Source organism: Leuresthes tenuis, unplaced genomic scaffold (assembly GCF_036924035.1).
Source record: "Leuresthes tenuis unplaced genomic scaffold, fLeuTen1.0.hap1 SCAF_11, whole genome shotgun sequence".
In the NCBI taxonomy this organism is placed as follows: domain Eukaryota; kingdom Metazoa; phylum Chordata; class Actinopteri; order Atheriniformes; family Atherinopsidae; genus Leuresthes; species Leuresthes tenuis.
The window spans coordinates 10815555-10834989 of record NW_027325365.1 but is presented as its reverse complement, the minus strand read 5'-3'; the positions used below and the strand labels follow the sequence as shown (position 1 = coordinate 10834989).

General features: G+C 40.3%; 1 protein-coding gene across 1 annotated transcript in view; it reads right to left on the bottom strand.

Annotated features, from left to right (window-relative positions):
• The window catches only part of diaph2 (diaphanous-related formin 2), a 350084-nt gene that overhangs the window by 59327 nt on the left and 271322 nt on the right, over nt 1-19435 (bottom strand). The window contains exons 26-27 of the mRNA XM_072395385.1: nt 9848-10012; nt 3022-3157 (exon numbers count right to left, since the gene is read on the bottom strand). Coding sequence (XP_072251486.1) covers nt 3022-3157; nt 9848-10012 — 301 coding nt within the window. The remainder of the gene's footprint in view (nt 1-3021; nt 3158-9847; nt 10013-19435) is intronic.

Here is a 19435-nt window from a genome sequence, read left to right as displayed (position 1 = left end):
GTGTGTTTATTCTTACGTGACTTATGCCAAGCTGCATTGCGCCCAAAGAAGCATATGTGCTTCCCGGCTCTGTTCAGAGCTTAGTGAATATGACTGGAGTCCACTGTTGACATGTGGGTTCAGACACTCGCCCCAGACGAGGCCACTGACCCCAGCGATGCCAGCCGCACAGGCGACCAGAGGGGCTGGTTACTCCTCACAAATGCCTTAGAGACGAAAAGTCCAGATGCTCCACCGAGTTCCAGCTCTGTACACACTCAGCAGGCCACTTGTGACACTGATTCTTTTGCTACAGTAAAAATATCCCACTGAGTAGAAAAATCTTGCCCTGTATCAGACACAAGCATTAGTTTTGTTTGATTCCAAAGTGTTCAGCAGTTGTTTTAAGTGATGTAAAGTGATTTTGTTAATGTTCAACATCTGGTCAGTTCAGGGGAATCCACTCTGAGCAAATTAAAATGAATGAAGTGACAGGATAATGATTTCATAATCTATTTCATACATTAAGATTTCTAATAATTCACAGAGAAAATGTGTTCCGTACTTGTCTCACTTGTCTATCAGTCAAGCTCGTTGAAAGTGTGCATGTCGCTGAGTGTGGAGAGAGCACAATAGCAAGTTTTATCAAGTGGGAAATGAGCTGCTTTTTTTTTTTTTTCCTTTCTTTAAGCTTTCCAAAAGCGTTCGTCTGTTCCCCCTCCCCCCACCCTGGTGCCATCCTGGCAAAAGCTAAATGAATTAAACTCTCATTAAATATGCATTTCATTGTTAATCATTTGCAAGCGAAGAGGATTAGGTTGCAATTTGTGAAATGACATCAAATCTATCCCCTCTCAAAAATAGGCTCTTGAAATTGCATTAAACACAATACTATGATCCACCAAGCAATCCTTTAAGTAATAAAATGAGTACATCAGTAAATCCCTAAAACAGATAAGACACTGACCTGTGCATAATTCTCACTGTACAATAGGCATATGTTTACTCCATCTGCTCAGCTAATGCATCGACAAACACAGAAAATGGACTTTGTTTTGATCAACCATTTCATCACTCAGTCAGATCGAGTGAGATATACATATACATAAGGTATTTATTTATATTTGTCTGTGTCCAGATTTTATTTAGCCTTTCGACCCCTGGAATTCAAAATGAATGTAGAAAAAGCTCAGACATAATTTATTAATGATAAGAGGAATTAAACAAGTTCCTTCGTGTTGCACATTACCATATTTTCTCTAATCTTTGCAGAAAACAACACCGATGCTCAGCATGAAATATTGAAACAAAAATCTCCTCAAATAACAAAATCTTCAAATATGTGAAGCACATATAGAATTTTCAAGCAGACTGGGAGACAAGAGCCGAGACTACCAAGCCAAAGCTGTCAAGAGGAGAAGAGTGGAGGCATAGAAAAGAGAGATGTGCAACAAGAAAACACTGAATATCCTGCTCTGTGTGTCACAACCAAACAGCTTAAAGAGAAACCAAGAAAAATGAGCTCGAACCGCCAAGCTGCTTTAACACCCAACCTGCTTCTGGCTCAAATTCAGGATCTCATTCATAGAGCTCTGCACCCCCTCCTCTGATTACATTTCACAGAAACAAGCTGGAACACAAAAAATAACTATTCAAGGTTTACTGAAAATGTGTATTCAATGCAGGTAGGAGCCTTGGCGGATTAAAACACAGCCTGGGCTTTGTACATCTTGGATTTAAAAGTGTGTATTCCATAACTTCCAAGGTCACCGTCACTGCGACAGTCCGGGGATCAAGGTGCGGAGGACAATCCCTGCTATCTCCAAGGCTGCAGGCAACGCTGCCCATGTCATCCTCATGTTTTATTCATACTGAATGTCATAATATGGCATTCAGAAACCAAGATCAAAATCTGCACTGCCAGAAATATTTAATATCATACCTACTTCTCTATCCTTCTCCATCTGGTTTGCCAGAATGAGAGAAAGGGGTAGGCAGCCTCCTCCAGCTCAGCCATGTTGGATTATTAAAAGTAAAGCTTTCAGAGAGGTCACTGCTCATGTAACAAAACAAAAAAAAAAGAAAAGGCAAAAGAAGAGCTGCAGCATGCATCAATTATCTTGGAGAGTTTCTGGGGTATTGAAGACTGTCTTGTCACATTTCCTAAAGTGGCTGAGCTACAGAGAGGTCCTTGGCCAGCGCTGACATTTAGAAGCTGGTGAATTGTGGAAATCCCAGTCTGTTTGTCAAAAATAATAAATAAATAATGGACAAAAGACCACGCTGACTGCTTGCAAAGCCCTTCCAGGCTCGAAATTCTTTCTCAATGTCATTGGCAAAACTACACTCAGGCATCAGGCTCTGTCACTCTAATTTTTCCATGTGTGAACAGCTGCAACTTACATTGATCGATACACGACTTACTGGCATTGCTGGAGGACAACAGAATCATTCTCGCAGTTCATAACAATAAATCCAATGTGCTGCCTGGAAAGATTGTTGGACTGTTGTTTCTCTCATGTTACTCGTACATAACTGATGAAAATCAAACTGCAGCTTCACGATCGTGTTGAAAATGCCATTTACAGAGCAATTCACCCTTGTCGACAAGCAGAGCTTAATTTCCTGTTTTGACAGCGTGACCCACATTTGAGAGTGTGTCCCTGTCAGTGTTTTGTGTTTGTGACTACTATCACTGAATAAATTGTTCAGAAGTTTTTCATACTTGTGGGTGCAGGGGAATTTTTTTGTCTTCCACGGTTGGGCAAATAAATAAATAAAAACTGCAACATAACCCCCTTTTTTTGTTTATAAGCACTGGATCAGCTTTTGGAAGAGCTGTGAAAAAAGATTCTTTCACAGCTGGGGATGAAAATAAGACCTCCCCCACTCCGCCACATTACCCTTGTGCTTCATAGTTCAAATCTGTGTGAAGCAATATTCCACGAAACCCCACTTTCCACCCTCCTGTTCCCATCCTCTCAACTCCCCACCCGCCTCCCCGTCTCGGTCCCCGTGGCGGCATGAGGAGAAGCGGCGTACCTTTGTTCATGTCAATCAGCTGCTTCTTCTTCTGCAGGCGTTCCTGCTTCTCGCGCTCTGCTTTCTCTTTTGCCAGCTTGGCTCTCTTGGTCTTCTCCTCCATCTCCTTCTTCTTGTGGTTCTCCTTCACTGCTTCCTGATGAGGCAGACAGAGACACACATAACAGATAAAATCAGAATGTGGCTCCTGCCACCATCGCTCTTTTATCGTCTCCTCCTCTGTATGGTGTACAGAAGCAGCAGAACGCCATCAGCAAATTCTTATTCAGCGATGGGTTTGATAGTTGGAGATAAGCGTCTGGCATAAACAATATATCAAGCCTTGCGTATGGGGTTTTATTTTTTTTAATGCAAGCCCATTTTTCTGAGAGGCTTCTGGACAGTTTTACATGTTTTCAATCACATTGAGCTGTTTCTTGTCTGCAATACACAAATAAGCACATGCAGTGTTTGGTATAAAGAAATGTTCGCAGATCATCATATATATGTAACATGCTGATAGGATTTCTTTCGACAATATGTGAGAGCCATTAAATGAGAAGAGTGTAACAGAAGTGTGGCGGAAGACAGTGTCACCCTTTCTTTTCCTTTGTGACCAGCTGAAATGTCAGGAAGGAGTCAGGGAAAGAGAGATAATCAACAGTACATATTCAGCCTTTTTCCAAATGTGTCAGATTGTTCTTTTGCCAAAAGAGAATAATATGCAACTCTCTCACATTTGGAGACTGCAAACTGTCCTCCAATCCCAGGCCTGAGGAGCAGCCTTGGCCTAGGTTAGTAATAGGTGTGGGAGGTCATAGCGCATGTGCACGTATGCATATGCCTTCGTTGGAATCCATTCACATCTCTGATTTTCTGCTCAGCGGTGGGGTCTCCGTACACGTACGCACATTTGTGTGTGTCAGTAATTGAAGGCATGGCCCTGTCTGTGCACTGATATAATAAGTAGCGACAGTGTCACCCCCCCTCTAATGCCCCTGTGGTCCTGATGAGTGTGTCGTGTTGGCAGCTAAGACAGAGGGATTATGGGGATTGCGGGGAAGAAACAGGGAAAGAGCAGCTCATCATGCCAGTCAATAGCAGAGATTTTCTCCATGTCCAAGGACAGATGCCCTCATTGTCACTGTCTCCTTGTTAAATGATAAGGGCAACCAGAGTGGCAGTGACAGTGAGAAAGGGGAAGGGGAGTAATAATGGAGAATAAAGTTAGAATGATTGAAATAAAGTAGGAATTAATAATAGTAATAAGAGGGTGAGTTTGTGTATTGTGCGTTTCATGACAAGGTAACACTTGATGTTTTGTCTCCGTCGCTGCTGCACTTCTGTGAACACACACATATCAACCTGCATTTCATCACCACATCAAGCCAGTGTAAACAATGCAGCTGCCCTCTACGCGGCATATTGATCGCATGCATTTTGTTGCTGTTTTGAATTAGAGTCGGCGACAGCTGTGCTGAATATTCAGTAGCGAAACGGTTAACTTATGCATTTTGTTTAAGTGATGGGCAGCTCTGACAACCCAAAATTTTCTGTCCTAGTCCGCTGACAGGATTCAATTCAGCGCAGGGCTCAACACCTAAAAAGCACAAGTTGGAAGATAAATTATGTAGATTACAAATAAAATCCTGTCAGCAAAACCTATTTTAAACAAACAGCTAATTCTGACTGTAAACATGATTGTGCTACATAATTAAGTTGCTCTAATCAAACAGCAGCCCTAATTATCAAAGCACCAAATATGCATTCACGGTTTTATTATTTGTCCCTTTGCTATTCTCTTTGACAGTCCACATTTTCCCGCAGGCAACAACTGATTGTATTAGGCCTTATTTTCTTGTCAGCTGTGTGTGTTGTAGGAGGACATGCAGAGTAAAAGAAGGGAAAAAAATCTTTATGGCAAATGGAAGAAAAGTAATCATTAGTGAAAAAAGTCACCTCTTAGTTCTCTCTGAATTCACTCAGATATTCTGTATGGATCCTAACAATACTGAGAAAAATGCTTATAATAACTCTTTTATGGTGTCTTTAATTCTTTCACTCACTTTATACCTAATCAAAAAAAAAATTTAGTTGACCATGAAAGCAATTCGTTTCTGGCCTTCACATTCACTAATTGATGGAACCAAGGGAACAATGTATTAATGTCCGTAGAAAGTTTTGGTATCAGTGAGGACATCTTGGTCCGGCAGGAGTAAGGTTTATTAATCTCTGCTGTCTTGATGTGTGACACGATTGTGCACCACACGGCCAAAGCATTTTTATGCATTTTCTTTCGCTAGGCTCAAATATCATGTCAGTTTTATAGTCTTCTTCAGACTTCAGAATCAGTGATGTTTGTTTCATTTGCTAGGGCTGATATTAATGTTAAAATAAAAGATATGCTGTAACAAAGAAGGGAAAAAAGCTAGGATTACTTTCTTGTTAATAATCACCAATTACTGTTTTTCTGCCAGGGGTGGAGATTTTGTTCGGAAACCAAATAGTCTGATAAAAGCATGTACTTCAACAGAATTAACAAATCATTTAAAAGTAAGGAGTAAAAAGAAAGTATTCATTTTTTAATATTATGCTAGATGGGATGCCTTAAGATTAGGATTCTGTCCGACTACGCTTAAATAAAACACTGGGAGCTTCTAGTTTAAAGGGTGTATTTATGACTGGCTCAGGCCCTGAACTCCTAGGAGGAAAATGTGGTGCTGTCAGTGTATACATATCGATCCGGGGCTTTTAGAATCTATAAAAATCTAAGAGACGAAACATAGTGTGTGGTTTTGCATATATCTCCGAGATGGCAGGAAGGATTGTCAACAACACTCTTGATGCAGTGTGTTCCTGCTTTCAGGCTCAGAGAGAGGCCATGAAATGAAGTGAGAGCATGTCGCACTCACGGGCTTGGTGTATCTGAGATGGAGATTAGAAGTTCTCCTGTATCCACACCTTGCTGAAAAGCTGAATTTTGTTTGACCCACGGGTCCAAGCTACCAACAACAAGGGCCAGGCAGGACTTTTCTTTTCTTTCAATAATTCATGAAATGCGTTTGCTGTTCCTCCTTGACCCTGCGCAGCACAACACATCTCCTACAGCATGGTTCCCCTCCCATGCATATGAGCTTGCCTGTCCAATGGGGGAGCAATAAGTATTTCCCACTGCTCGGTTGCACCAGTGATCTCACACAGAAAGTGTCATTGCTATATCTCATTTGAATTTTACAAACACTACAGCGCCTGAGCTTTAAACAGCAAATGTGTTTATTAGCCATCTGTTCCAGAAGTTATGGGTTCGAGTGTGAGATTTCTGCTCCGTGGTGTACACATTCCCATACTGATGACAGGTGACAGCAAAATCTGGAGCAGTGAATGTAATGATGGTGTCATGACAGTATGTCATGTAGTACTATGGAAATAGCACGGTGATTCAGCAGTGTCTGTTAGAGCTTCATCTCTGCTATGATTGTGATAATTTCTCATATTATGAAAGAATTAGTAAGCTTTAGAAATATAAAATAGGCTCAGAAATGGATGGATGCACCCACACACAGGCGTGCAATAACCATTGCTCTGATCTTGTAGATGTTCTATCTTGCTACTTTGTGGAGTCGTTTGGTCGTATTAGAAAGTCGCTCAATTAACAAGGAAGACTGTTAGCTCATCCCAGCCCATCTGCTGCGCTTTGATAACTCATTAATGGAAAAAAAAAATGAAAAAAATAGGCCTCATCCCCATGCTCCTGGTCAGGATTACATACACACACCCTGTGATTGCATTTCACTCATACTCTATTTCAGAATATGGCAGCAGCATTAAATTAACAAATTGTTTGACTCTTCAAATACTGACTCCATGCACTGGAGTCAAATAATATTTCATAGGCCACAGAAAGAAAAAAAATAAAATAAAGAGAGACAGAGAGAGAAGATGGGGTAGGAGTGAGGGAGAGACAGGGAATGAAACAGAAGGAAAATAGAGTTAATGGATTCTCTTATCAGTTACATTCAGTTCTGTGAGGACTGTCTGTCAATGCGTTTACTCAAATGCCTTATGTCGGTCTGGTGCATTAAGCCCTAGCTTTTTAGTAAAAGCAATTTAGGGTGACTGTATTGCAATGGAATTCTTTAATACCACAGATGCTTTGTGCTGTGAATGAATTACACAGGGCAAAGCAGAAGTTAGCAAGGATGTTTTGTCTGAGTCAAACAAGTCGATGTCTCAATATTGAAAAATGGACAAAAAAAAAGAAAAAGTGAGGCACACCAGGCGCGTCAAGAGACTTGATTCAAGAGGCTGATATTTGTTTCAAACTCTCACAATAAGTCATAACATTCATTTGATTTGCCATTTGGAACAATCGGTAATGGCTGATGATGTTCGACTTTTTGAAATATGAATATCAGACCTGTCCCCGAAATGTTTTCACATTTCATAAAAAGACACATAAATCTGTCACCGAGCTGAAAATAAAATTAATAAAAAAAAATTAAAACAGAAACAAAACACACCAGCCCAGTTGTTTCCCAAGATTCACATTGAGTCCTTGTACTTTGGAAGCTGATGGGATTAATCCTACTGTCAGCAAAGCAGAAGAGCCAAAAACTATAAATAATATCTGAGGAATATGGTGATTAAAGGATTGTTTTTGTATGAATATATTAACAACATTATATCTCGCTTACTTCCCTCCCCTTAACCATAGCAGGAGAGTTTAAATAAGTAATAAAATATTCATATGCAGCTATTTGCTTGAGAGAATAATTTATTTTCTTGGGTGGATGCCTCTTTTAGAGCTATGCAACACTGGAATCCTTGAGGGAGTGTTGTGTTGTGTGCTTGTGCACTTTGATCAGTGGGAATGAGAAGCTGGTTTCAGATAGGGATCAGAGTAAAGAGAGAAGGAGGATTCAGACAAGGGGACCTTGCCATTTACATTAATGGATTGTGAAGAGAAAGAGTGCGGCGTCTGGAAAACATGTCATCGTTCTGACACCGAGAGCTTTCGGGGCGGCGCCAGGAGGGACAAAGTGGAGGTAGAGAGGCAAAGGCGCAGATAAATGTTTAAAAGACGACTCAACAAAAAGTAAACTCTTCCGCAGAGGAGATGTGATTATTAGCTTACCAAAAACATTACCTCTATTATCATACTAATCTGATTTGCCCTTCACTGGCTGTTCAAGAAGCAGAGGATATGAATTCAATATCTTATTCTACCTTTGTGGTGACAGTTTTTCCAAGGTTTGCTCTTTTTATGCTCTGATCCCTATACTCGTTTTATACAAATGTCTTTTCATTACCAACAGTGAAAAGTGTTCTGGTTAATGGTTAATCTATGAAATCCTGTCTGAGAATAAATATGTTTAGACTGAAAGTGTTTCGCTAAATGTTGCACATTTTACTAAAACCTTGCCCCATTTGATTTTGCTTGAAAATTGTGACCGAAAACTTCCCTCGATTTAGTATCCCAAACAAAACTCAGATCTGCGGCGCCCTCAAGTAATGGCACACGAATAATCACGACAGACACAAGCGGCTTCAAGCTGATGAAACTGTGTTGGACATGTGAAAAAGCTTGCCCAAGCCTCATTTATCATGCAATCTCCTTCTTTTGAACATCCTCGTCTCTTTTGTAACTTCCTCTTGTATTACTTTATTCCTTCCAGCTGCCAGTTTAGCTCTAGAAGTTTCATAATCGGAACAAGTAAGAAAAAAGTTCCCAATTATCAACTCTTAATAAAAAGTCACACAACGTTGTGCATATTTTTAAACATTTCACTTTGGTTTCCCATTATTCCCAATTTTGAATACATAACATGTAGGTGGAAAAGCCTCTATCAAAGTAACCCATATCATAGTAGAGACAGTATATAACTTCAAGACATATCAAATGTTAAATGAGTGGGTGAAGTTGTTTTATATTGTTTATATCAACCATGCAGATCATTTGGATTTGATGGATGGTAAAACCAACAGCAACCTTCTGTGCAGTATTTGGGGGAAAAAAATATAAAAAAACACTTCCTGACTCATCCAGCTCTGACAAAAATGAAAAGTTAAACTTTCTGTGAGGAAAAAAGGATGTCTTGTAAAGTTTTGGATGAAGGAAAGAGGGGCAATATGACCACCAAACAATGACATATGGAAGGAAATAACTCAGCAGGCGAGCGCGGTTGCATTCTTGGTGAGAACAGTGGGATAACTTTAAAGGACGACTGATGTATGTCAGGACCAAGTATACAGTCATTGTCCAGAAAGAAAAAGTGGTGCACTCTGTCAGACTAAACTTTCTGGCATATTTGGATGAGGCTGTTGCATTGAAAGCCTCAAAAGCACAAATACTGATGGATGATTGAAAGGCAAGGAGGGAAATGATCTTGTTTCTCACTTCCAGATTTAAGTCGTTTTGTGTCTGCTGCGATTTGTCAAATCTGACAAAACTACCTGCATGATGTCAAAGTTATGGATTTGAGGTTATCTTTAAATTAAAGGACAAAACCTGAGTTATGGAGTTTTAAAAATGTAAACATTCTCCACAAAGAAAAAAAAAAGAAGACAATGGGTGAGATGAGGTTCTTGATGGGAGATTTGCTTTTGAAGCAATTTCACTGGGCCAGGAAATATAACTTATTTTCACATTTGCTGTCAACATCTGTCAGGACCTAATATAAATTTGATGAAAATGGCTGAATGTGCAAGTCATAAACTCCCAATGACATCCAAAGCGTGCAAGACGAAGCGTGCATGTGTGGCTGGTGGCTTCTGTTAGTCTGTGTGTCTATACATGAAGTTCCAGCAAAGACAAGGCTGCTCATGATTATGTACACGTAACACTCACCATGAAGAGCATGCGGAAGTTGGCCAACTCTCCGAAGAAATCCTCCACGCTGACCGAGTGGGGGTCGAAGGCAAAAAAACTGCCTGTGTTCTCGTAGAGCTTCTGCATATTCTTGTGCATGGTGGATAGTTTTTCATACTGCTCCCGGGCGTGTTTGCTGAAGCCGTGAGGAGGACAGAGTCAAGGGAAAAAAAAGGAGGAGGTAACCATGCCTCAAACACACACACAAAAAGCAAGATAAAGCAGCATGTAAACCATATGTGTTGAACAGTGAAAAGTAATAATTTTCACTAACTTTACAGTATTCTAAAAGCCCACCTATGTCAAGGACAGCAAAACAAAAAACAATGGATAAAGAAGGGTCGGAGATAATCTAATGTGCTATTACAATAACCTCTCCATCTCACTTTGGAGTCAATGGCATGGAGAGCTAATAGCTGCAGTCCTGGAGTAATGGAAAGGTGTTTTGTAGTCAGCAGCATGACACAGATGGTTGCTGGAAAAGCTGATTGCAGTCATTGTTCTATTGTTTCGCACAACAACAGTGGGGTCAGGTTGTTTTGAACCTCGCTGCTCATGTCGCACAGTGTAATTTACTGAACAGGCGGAGCACTTTTCTCCTGGTGAATGACTATTGACAGCCGGCATCAGTTAAGCATTATCACAGCAGCCATTGACCTCATAGAGACTGCACTTGGACACTATAAGACTTAGACAGACTGGGTGGGATGAGGACAACAACGCAGATATATCCACCAACCAGCACACGCGTAGGTGTACATGCTTCTATGGACAAAAGCTTGGAGCAAAACAAAAGGAATATCTGAAACACCTTCTCTTTCCATTTCCATTCTCGCACCCGTAAGAGGCTATATTTATTGTTGCTACTGAATGTCAAACACAGAAACACACAAAGAGGAACAAGAAGAGAAAATAAGAGTAAAGCACTTAATGAATGGCCACTTCTCGTCAAAAGAAAATTTCCATCTGAGCGATCATTAAAACCAAGCCAAGGTGAACAGGTGTACTTACTTCTAACAACAAGTTAGTGTAAACTCATGGTGATGCAGGTTGGCTGCACATCTCAACCAAACTCACAGTTATAGCTGTGATGTTTGCAGGGACACGAAGCTGAAAATGTTGTTTTATTTTCATATATATGCCCATCTCTAAAACTAAGTCCATTACGGCAACAGATACACTGGTCAGATGCAAAGTGTAAACCCAGATAAAATCCATCCTAAAGTTTATGTAGGAATCTTCAGATCAACAACAGAAGCTCAACTTGCTGTGATGAACAGACAGAAAGCAGAAAGCCTGAATCTGGAACAGATACCAAAGATTCCTCCATCCCCTCGAGGAGGAGATATGTAAACAAACCTTTACAGATAGAAAGCTACTGGATTTATACACTAAACACAACTGAACCACATGGATTAAAGGGGCATCTGAACAACACAAACATCACTAGAATCGGATGTCTTCACAAGTTGTGAAACGGTGAGTTACGACTGACAAGAGAACAATGTGATTGAGCAAAACATTTAGATTGGGATCCGCTTGTATGTGGTGTCCTCTCTGGAATGATCCCACAAATTATACACAAATCTGGGCAAGTAGTGGAGGTTAACATGGAGGTAAACACTCCTGCAGCTCCCAGAGGTGGGTCTCTCTTTTTTAAAACTTTCTATAAAATAATCATTTCAACTTGGTTGAGGGAAGCAAACTTTGGTTTTCGATGGATAAGAACAAACCCAGAACAAACTATTTTTATGAAATATAATGCATATTTTTATTCATTTGATTTGATGGAACTGGTCTGAATAAGTGAATGCAGTGTTTGACCGATTCTGTTACTAAACTAGGTATAAAGGTAAGGTCAGGGAATGCTCTATTGTGCTCAGTTGTTCAGAGCAATGACAAAATAAATAAAATTCCCTTGTGAAACATGATGAAACGTGACATCATTTTGTGCATTTTCAAGCTACTAGATAATTAACACATTTGTCAGAGGTCCTGTCAAGTGATGAGCAAAGCCTTAATTTGGACAACACTTTACTTACTTACGTTGCTCTTTTATAAAGGTGGCAGCTTCCAATCCAGTGTATCACGGGTGCAGTTATCAGCAATTAGTGCTCTTTTGCAGTCGCCTTGGCAACATGCGCAGAACTAGTGGTACAGCATGAGGCCTGTGATTGCCAGGGCCAAACAGTCATCAAGATATTTTTCTTTTTTGAGCAATTCATTATTATGTGGAGGCCACTGTTTTCCTACAATACAGTGTTGCCTATTTATTATTTTCCTGTTCTGACAGTTAAGTATTTGTCCACATTTAGGTCCAGGGATTATTCTGTGTCCCCAAGCAAGTTATTAAATCACAAATGTTTTCTTTGAGGCTATAAATAAAATGCACCTGTGTGTGTGTGTGTGTGTGTGTGTGTGTGTGATGCGTGCACAAACGCATATTCGCATGTAAGTGGGTTATGCGGGAAGGTCTTTTTGTGGGTGAGTGAGAGGGTAAAAAGATAAAAAAAAAAATACAAGAAAAATATTGCACAGACAGGACAGGCTGGTTGGATTACGTTTCAAGATAGCAATGGGACAGCTGCACACTGGACAGAGGATGGACCCATCCCTCTGTCTTCCTCTTCCTGTCTGTATCTCTGCGTCTGCCTGGACCTGGTTTACCCTCATTGCTTCTGAGATAACTGCTGTTATCTTGTCCTTTGTATACCCTCCTCACTCTTCTCTTCCGTGTGCAAACTCAAGGATCCTGGTGGATAGATGTAAAATTAAAACTTTACCAAAGTAACATATCTCTCCAACACCCAAACTGTTGAAAGAGCTGCACTGTACTGTACTGGACTTGCTGTTTACTTGCTAAAGTTACAAAAAGATCCCTGTTCAATTTACCGTGACGAGCCATATGGCGTGACGCCGTTTATTAGTGACACAGACTTTGGTCCCAAAATACCATTGCAGTTAGTTTTGAGTGCAAGTCATGATGCAAAGCCAACTCCAAAGAATGACGTTTTGAATTTAGAGAATGCTAATCTACAAATCTGGGGGGCACAAAAAAATAATAAATAAAACAGAGCAAGTGAATAAATGTGTCAGCTCATCAGCAAAAGGCATGTTGACATATTTCAGCACTGGCACAGCAATGCTTATTAACAGCATTTACATATAATATTGATTCTGCAGTATTGACTGAGTCTATGGTCCACACTTTTAGCTGTAGCCTGCCTTGCAGAATAGCAGTTAAAGTGTGCCAAGCAGCGGGTGCTTCCGGTGCTGCTATGCGTTTCTCTTTCTTCCCTTCCTCTCTGACTGAAATACCCCCATGTGCACTGTGGTAGACGTGTCCCACTGGAGACCGGACTGGAGCTGGCTGGGCTTTTGCTCTTCACATTTCCACATCAAAGACATGTCATATTGATGGAGCCTGACACACACTATCCTGCAGCAACACAACCTGTACACCAGAGCCTGCATCCAGCATGCATACAAAAACAGAACGAAGAGGCAAATATACTCACGTATATATCAAACATGTACAGAGTCACACTACTGTTCTTTGACTGTCTCTTTGCCAGGTTGTCCGTTACACTTTCCTTCCTCCTTTCTTTTTTCCACAGTCATTGTAGCCTTTGTTGTCTTTTTTTCATTTCTTTCTCACTTCCTTTCTTCCTGTCCAACTCTGTCTCAGTCAAATATGCCATCATTATAATTCTCTTTCTATATTTCCACTTGATGTTTTCTCCTTTCATTTCTCTCACTCAGACAAAAAACTCCCATCTTCCTCTCCGACTCAGAGTGAACTTTAAGAGTTATTCTGTCTGAGCTGTGCCTGGTAATCACGTCATTTGGGCTTGGGGCAGAGCGGAGATCAGACACCATGGGTCTCAAGGTAAACCATGAGGCAGTCTTTGGTTGCCCTCCAATCTGTTTGTCAGCCTTTGCTCCTCTCTTCCAGCTGTCTTCACAGGAGGGCTGCCGCCCGCACTGCCTGTGCACCAAACCTTACCTACGCAGAGCGAGACAATCACCCGGGGCTGGACGCCTCAATGTTGCAAACCTTGATGCAAACCATAAAGCACTCTTTATTGTTATGCTTTTGGTCAGATAAGACACTTAATGGTTGAAATGGGACCATTTTCTAACTTGAAGATCATCTTCACATCTGAATATATTATTTTAGAAACTAATACAACAGAAGAGGGTGATGCAACAGCATTCGTAATCAAAAGTGTGTTCATTACAGCCATTCACAAATCAACAGCTTTCACAGCTGCAGTGTGTGCGTTATAACCCTGCTGGTTTAGATCAAGTCGGATGTGAAGTGTGATGTCAGTGCAGAGTTCTGCTGTATTTCTTTTTAATTCTCCTTTTGAAATCTTCAGTCGTTTCCAAAACCCAGTCTGTCCTTGTAAAAATCCAGATTTCCGTCTTTGTCTTGCCCCAGTGTCCTCATTACTGTGTTAAATCAGTCACTGTTTATCTAGCGTATGACATGCCAGAAAGGGTAGATTTACCATTAGTAAGCTACGATTAAGGGCACTCATTTTTAACACCACAAAGTGACATCACTATCGCTTCAAAGTCAGATTTACTATCTTTTTGGTGCCAGGCTCTGTTCAATACCACACTAAATCTTGTACAAGAAGAATCAGTTTATGTACCAAAACAAAGTTAAAACGTTTTTTGCAATGGCAACCTATGAGGATGGGGATAAAGCACCTGGTTTGTTTACCTGTGTGCATGAGAGAGTTATTAAAGTGCTGCATAAAATCCTACTGTGGGGGCCCAAAAAGCCTCCTTAATAAATCTCCTGTAACCTACTTCCATTAATGTTTATTTAATGCTTTTCCTATGTGCTCACTGGCCTCTCCATCCAAGGCCCCACACTAAGCCTGCTTTTCTCCAAACCCCACCACCCCTGCTCTCTTTATCCCCATACCTACTGCCAACAGCCCCTGTGGGCCAAATTACACCAAGGCTGCCCACTGACTGGACATAACCCATCATGTTGACAGAGAGAAAGGGATGAAGGGATGAAGGGATGGAGGGCAGAGAAAGAGCACAGAATATTAGATGGAAAAAGTCATTTTACTTACTCAAATCAATGGATGAATGCATTAGCTCTTATTGTATATTAAATCTGAAACTATTTTAGTCTTTTATCTATTTATCTACTTCAAGACAGCATTTTTGCAATCACTGCCTTTCTCATTTTTTCAGTTAAAATACTTGAAAGACAGAGAGACTAAAAGCATTAATACTGCATTAATACTCTGATGTTTGGTTTTCAAACACTCAGCTTTTGGAGAGAGGAGGACGAGACCATTCTGTTTTGGCTGTTGATATGAGCTGATGGAGTTTCATGGGGTGAGCAGTATTCCGAGTTGAATTTGGGATGTGACCTGGTGCTGAGGAGGGAGGAAGGATGTGATTTAGAGGAGGTAGAGGTGAGGGATGCCGAAATACAGCAAAGATAAGTTGAGATTGCAGGTTTTAAATGCACTGGATGCAATGTTTACACTGTTTGCATTTCTGTTAAATAGTAATTAAAAATGTCACAAAATATCATTATGCAACACCACAGTATGGGCAGATTATGATTTGTTCATTAAATATGTAACTTTGAGTCAATGTTTGGAAATCGGAGCAACTTAAAAAAGAAAAGTCAATCCACTACAGACCAATCTATCAAACCAACACTTGTGATTTGAGCTGAATGTTAATGGTGGAAAACTAAAGTAATCACAAACACAATGTCAGCATTCTGATGTTTATTAAGTTCTTAAAGAATCATTTAGCTTAGTTTGAATTTAGTAGCATTATTGATGCTGAATGGACCAAAGTTTGGGCCAGTACATCAAGCTGAATATATTGAATCTTTCTAAGTTGAAACTTGCCACTTGGTGCTGAATGTGAACTCAACACTTAAAAAAAATTACAACTCAGCCTGTGAGAACACTGTGTCTGAGTTCAGTATCATAAAAATCCATTCATTTCTCAAAATATTTCACTTTGCATCAAACTGGTTGACACACTGAATGACCAAGTAAGATTTCAAGACTGCTGCCACAACTGAATACATATTAAAAGAAAATGCTCAAATACTGTAGCATTAGGACTATGAAACATCATTAATCTTCACATAATAATGCAACTGTATCCCCAACATATCAAATATATAAAAAGAATGAACACACATCTCAGCTCATATGAGTCTGGAAAATGAACCTGTTTGTGGTGCATTAAGTTTGACTCATTGTACATTCGAGGAATAATTAAATCTGTACCAAACTGAATGCTCATGTGAAAGAATCCTCTCTGAAAACCGCTGGACATCAGAACAACATGTCGGATAAAACATTTGCGCCTGCGTGCTGCTGAGAAAAGCTATCCCATTCATCCATCTCTGTTGCTGCACTGCAGAATGTTTGTCTTTTTTCTCACCAACACCGTCTGTCTTGTTGGATGCTGCGAGGTGTCATTAGAGTGGTGATTATTCAATGCAATTCACGTGATACTAATGGGAAAAAGTATTAGAAATGCTATAAAACTTTGCCACAGTTTGTCTGTGAATATAGGTTGTTTCACTAATGTTGATATCAAATCTCTATGGAGGGTGAACCATCTGCTGCAGAACTTGCAGAAGTTTCTTTTTTCTTTTTTTTTTTCACAGAGGCCATTAATTAGCCTTGCGAGACAGGTGGATTCACTGAAAATCATGAATCCAGGCTTCAAGCCATCTATTTACGGCCAAAATGTACAAGTTTGGGGCCGATAATCGTGCTATTCTGACTGGCTCTTTCCAGTCATGCTTCATTAAAGTCAACAGTTGAAGTTCGCTCATGGTGGATGGTGATGGACAGGAGGTTCATACGATCACCTGCCAAGTGCTGAAACGGCGCATTCCTTACCAAACACTTTCCTCAAACGGCTTCCCAGATGGTTCTCTGTAACAAACCATCTGGCATGACAGGTTAGCGACATGTTGGGTGTTACTGTCACGATACCAAATAAATTCAAGACTCATCGTACAATCAACTCCTGGCTATGTCTTTGAGTTTATCATGTCTGAAAACTTTGAAGTCTTAAAGATGTGACCAGTTACCACACAAAGAGGTAACTGGAAAGCTCTGAAGAATGCATTTTCCCCACAACCGAGGTTCAGTAAGTTAAATTCCCATTTTGACATAAGAGTCATGACCTTTACCGGCAGCATTTCTCTCCATCGTCTCTCCTACAGCTTCTACTTCCTCTTTCTCTGGAAATTAAAAGCCGGATTTAATGTCAGTTTTACTATCAATTTATTCTGCCCATCTGTCCCTGAAATATTTAAATGTGTAGAGATGAAGGTTGCGTCTACTTCGGCATTCAAAGCTCTTCACTACAGCACCCAGCTGGTGTTATAACGACTCAATGAAGGGGAGACTTGTGGATGTAATGACTGAATCTGATGAAGGAAAAGAGAGAATATAAATTAGAAATGAGAGGATTAGGTCCATGGGAATGACCTGTTGAATCATGGATAGGCTATCAAAAAAGCAGTTAGAGCACAGGGGGAAAATAATTTGCTGTTAGAATGTTGTCGATGAGTGTATGTGAACACAATGCAATTTCATGAAGGTGTTGAAGCACACACACACATTCACTCTCACCCAATTTTATCTTTGATAACCATTTATGGTCGTTGTCATCCTTTTATCTTTTTTTACCTCATCCAAAGCGATCTCATGCCACACGGCTGCCTGGGGCTTGTGCTTCTCTGTGTAATTTTTACAGAGAAGCAACATGACGATGCAAATCCACTGTGTTTACAACATTCACACTTGTCAAACTGTAAAAGGTCAAGTCTCTCGTTTCCCCTGATCTAATCGGTAAACATCAATTCCTATCTAACATTACAATGACTCGTGAGACACCCCTTGAAGGTAAAGGTGTGCATGAGAACAAAGCCAGGCATGAATTTAGCAGCCACGGACAGCAAAGTGAAACAGTCTCTGGATTTAACTCTAATGTTTAATACATCTTTAGGTTATGTTACTTTAATTTAAATGGATTCACTGCACACTTTAAAAACTAAAATTACTATAAATAGTCTTACAGTGCTGAAGATAACTGCCATTGATGCTATGCTGTATCTCATCTACGCTCTGCTATCTGACCTGGCTCATCCTGTTCCCGCTACGGGCAGTTAATCATAATGCCAACACTCAACACTTACCTTCTAAAAAGACTTGCTTTGTTATTAAGGGACTATACAGAAACTCCTTTCTGTAGGGCACATGGTATTGACTTGTTTTCTTGCATATGCCATGCCTGTAATGGTTGGCGACAGTTACAGTGATTAATCACAATTGCTTGTCTTTTTTCTGACTTTCTGTCTTTATTTGGCTTCAACAAGCCTTTTTCAATCTCTCTTACAAGGTGTTGTGTGTTAACTGGCCAGCCTGATCACTGATCTACATTTTGATATTAATTGATGGATACTCTCTTTTGCTCGGGACCAGGTTCCTTGAAGTAAAATATAATGAAAGGAGGAGTGGCTCAAGCCTTTTGCACATTACCATATGTCACTTCTTTGCAGAAAATTCTTCTTCTTTTTGAGTAACATAACATTGCAACATGCTATAACAGGCCTCCGCTAACTCATATCTTCTCCAGGTTATATTGTCTGCCTGTGATCTCATGCATACAGTCGAAAAGTGACTTCATAGGTAGCCACTTAATGCATGCCTGCTGAACAGACTCAAGTCGAATAGACTCCATGTTGGGCTGCCTTTGATGAGTGCTTCCAGACTGCAGAGATGAGCTTTACTTGTAATTGGAATCCCTGGTCTTCCTAATTGACTGTTTCAACTTCCTACATACTAAAACAAAACTTTAGCAGTTGTTGAATAGGCTTATATTATGTAAACTACCTTCATATATTGTAACTCACTGATAAAATCAAGTGTTGTTCTGTTGTGAATATGAGAAAAGGTAATTTTTTCATTCAAATTAAAGTAGTCAACTTTCTTATCGATGCCAAAGGTGCAAACCTCATCAGCACATACTTGCTCCTAATGAAAGCCCATTCTGTGTCTCAAAGCACAACCGGTTAACAATGGGATGAGGTTCTTTGCTTGCAGATAAAGCAAGGGTTGTATGTGGGGGTGATAAAAGATGCGCTTCAAAAGAAAGAAAGAGGGAGCGATCATATTGATCAGATTCCTTCAGTCAGACCCATGGCGCAGCAGCCAGTGTGACAGAGTACAGCTCCATTCAATAGCCTTATCATTACCACAGCACAAACCTATTCAGCAGGTCATCCTGTTTGCCCCCAGTTTACTGTGTGTGTGTGGGCAGAAGGAGGAAGAAAATGAATTTCAATTCTTTAAGCCAATGAATCCCGTTATAAGACCACTTGCAGCACATTTCTTTGTCCAGAGCACTGTCAACCTAATGAAGTGTCCTGAGAGTAGACAGTGGAGTAAAAACAAGATTGCATTCTCTCAAGATCGTCACAGTAAACATGCTTAGGCAGCAATGTTGTGTCTCCGCTGACAGAAAGTCAAAAACTGTCATGTGGTA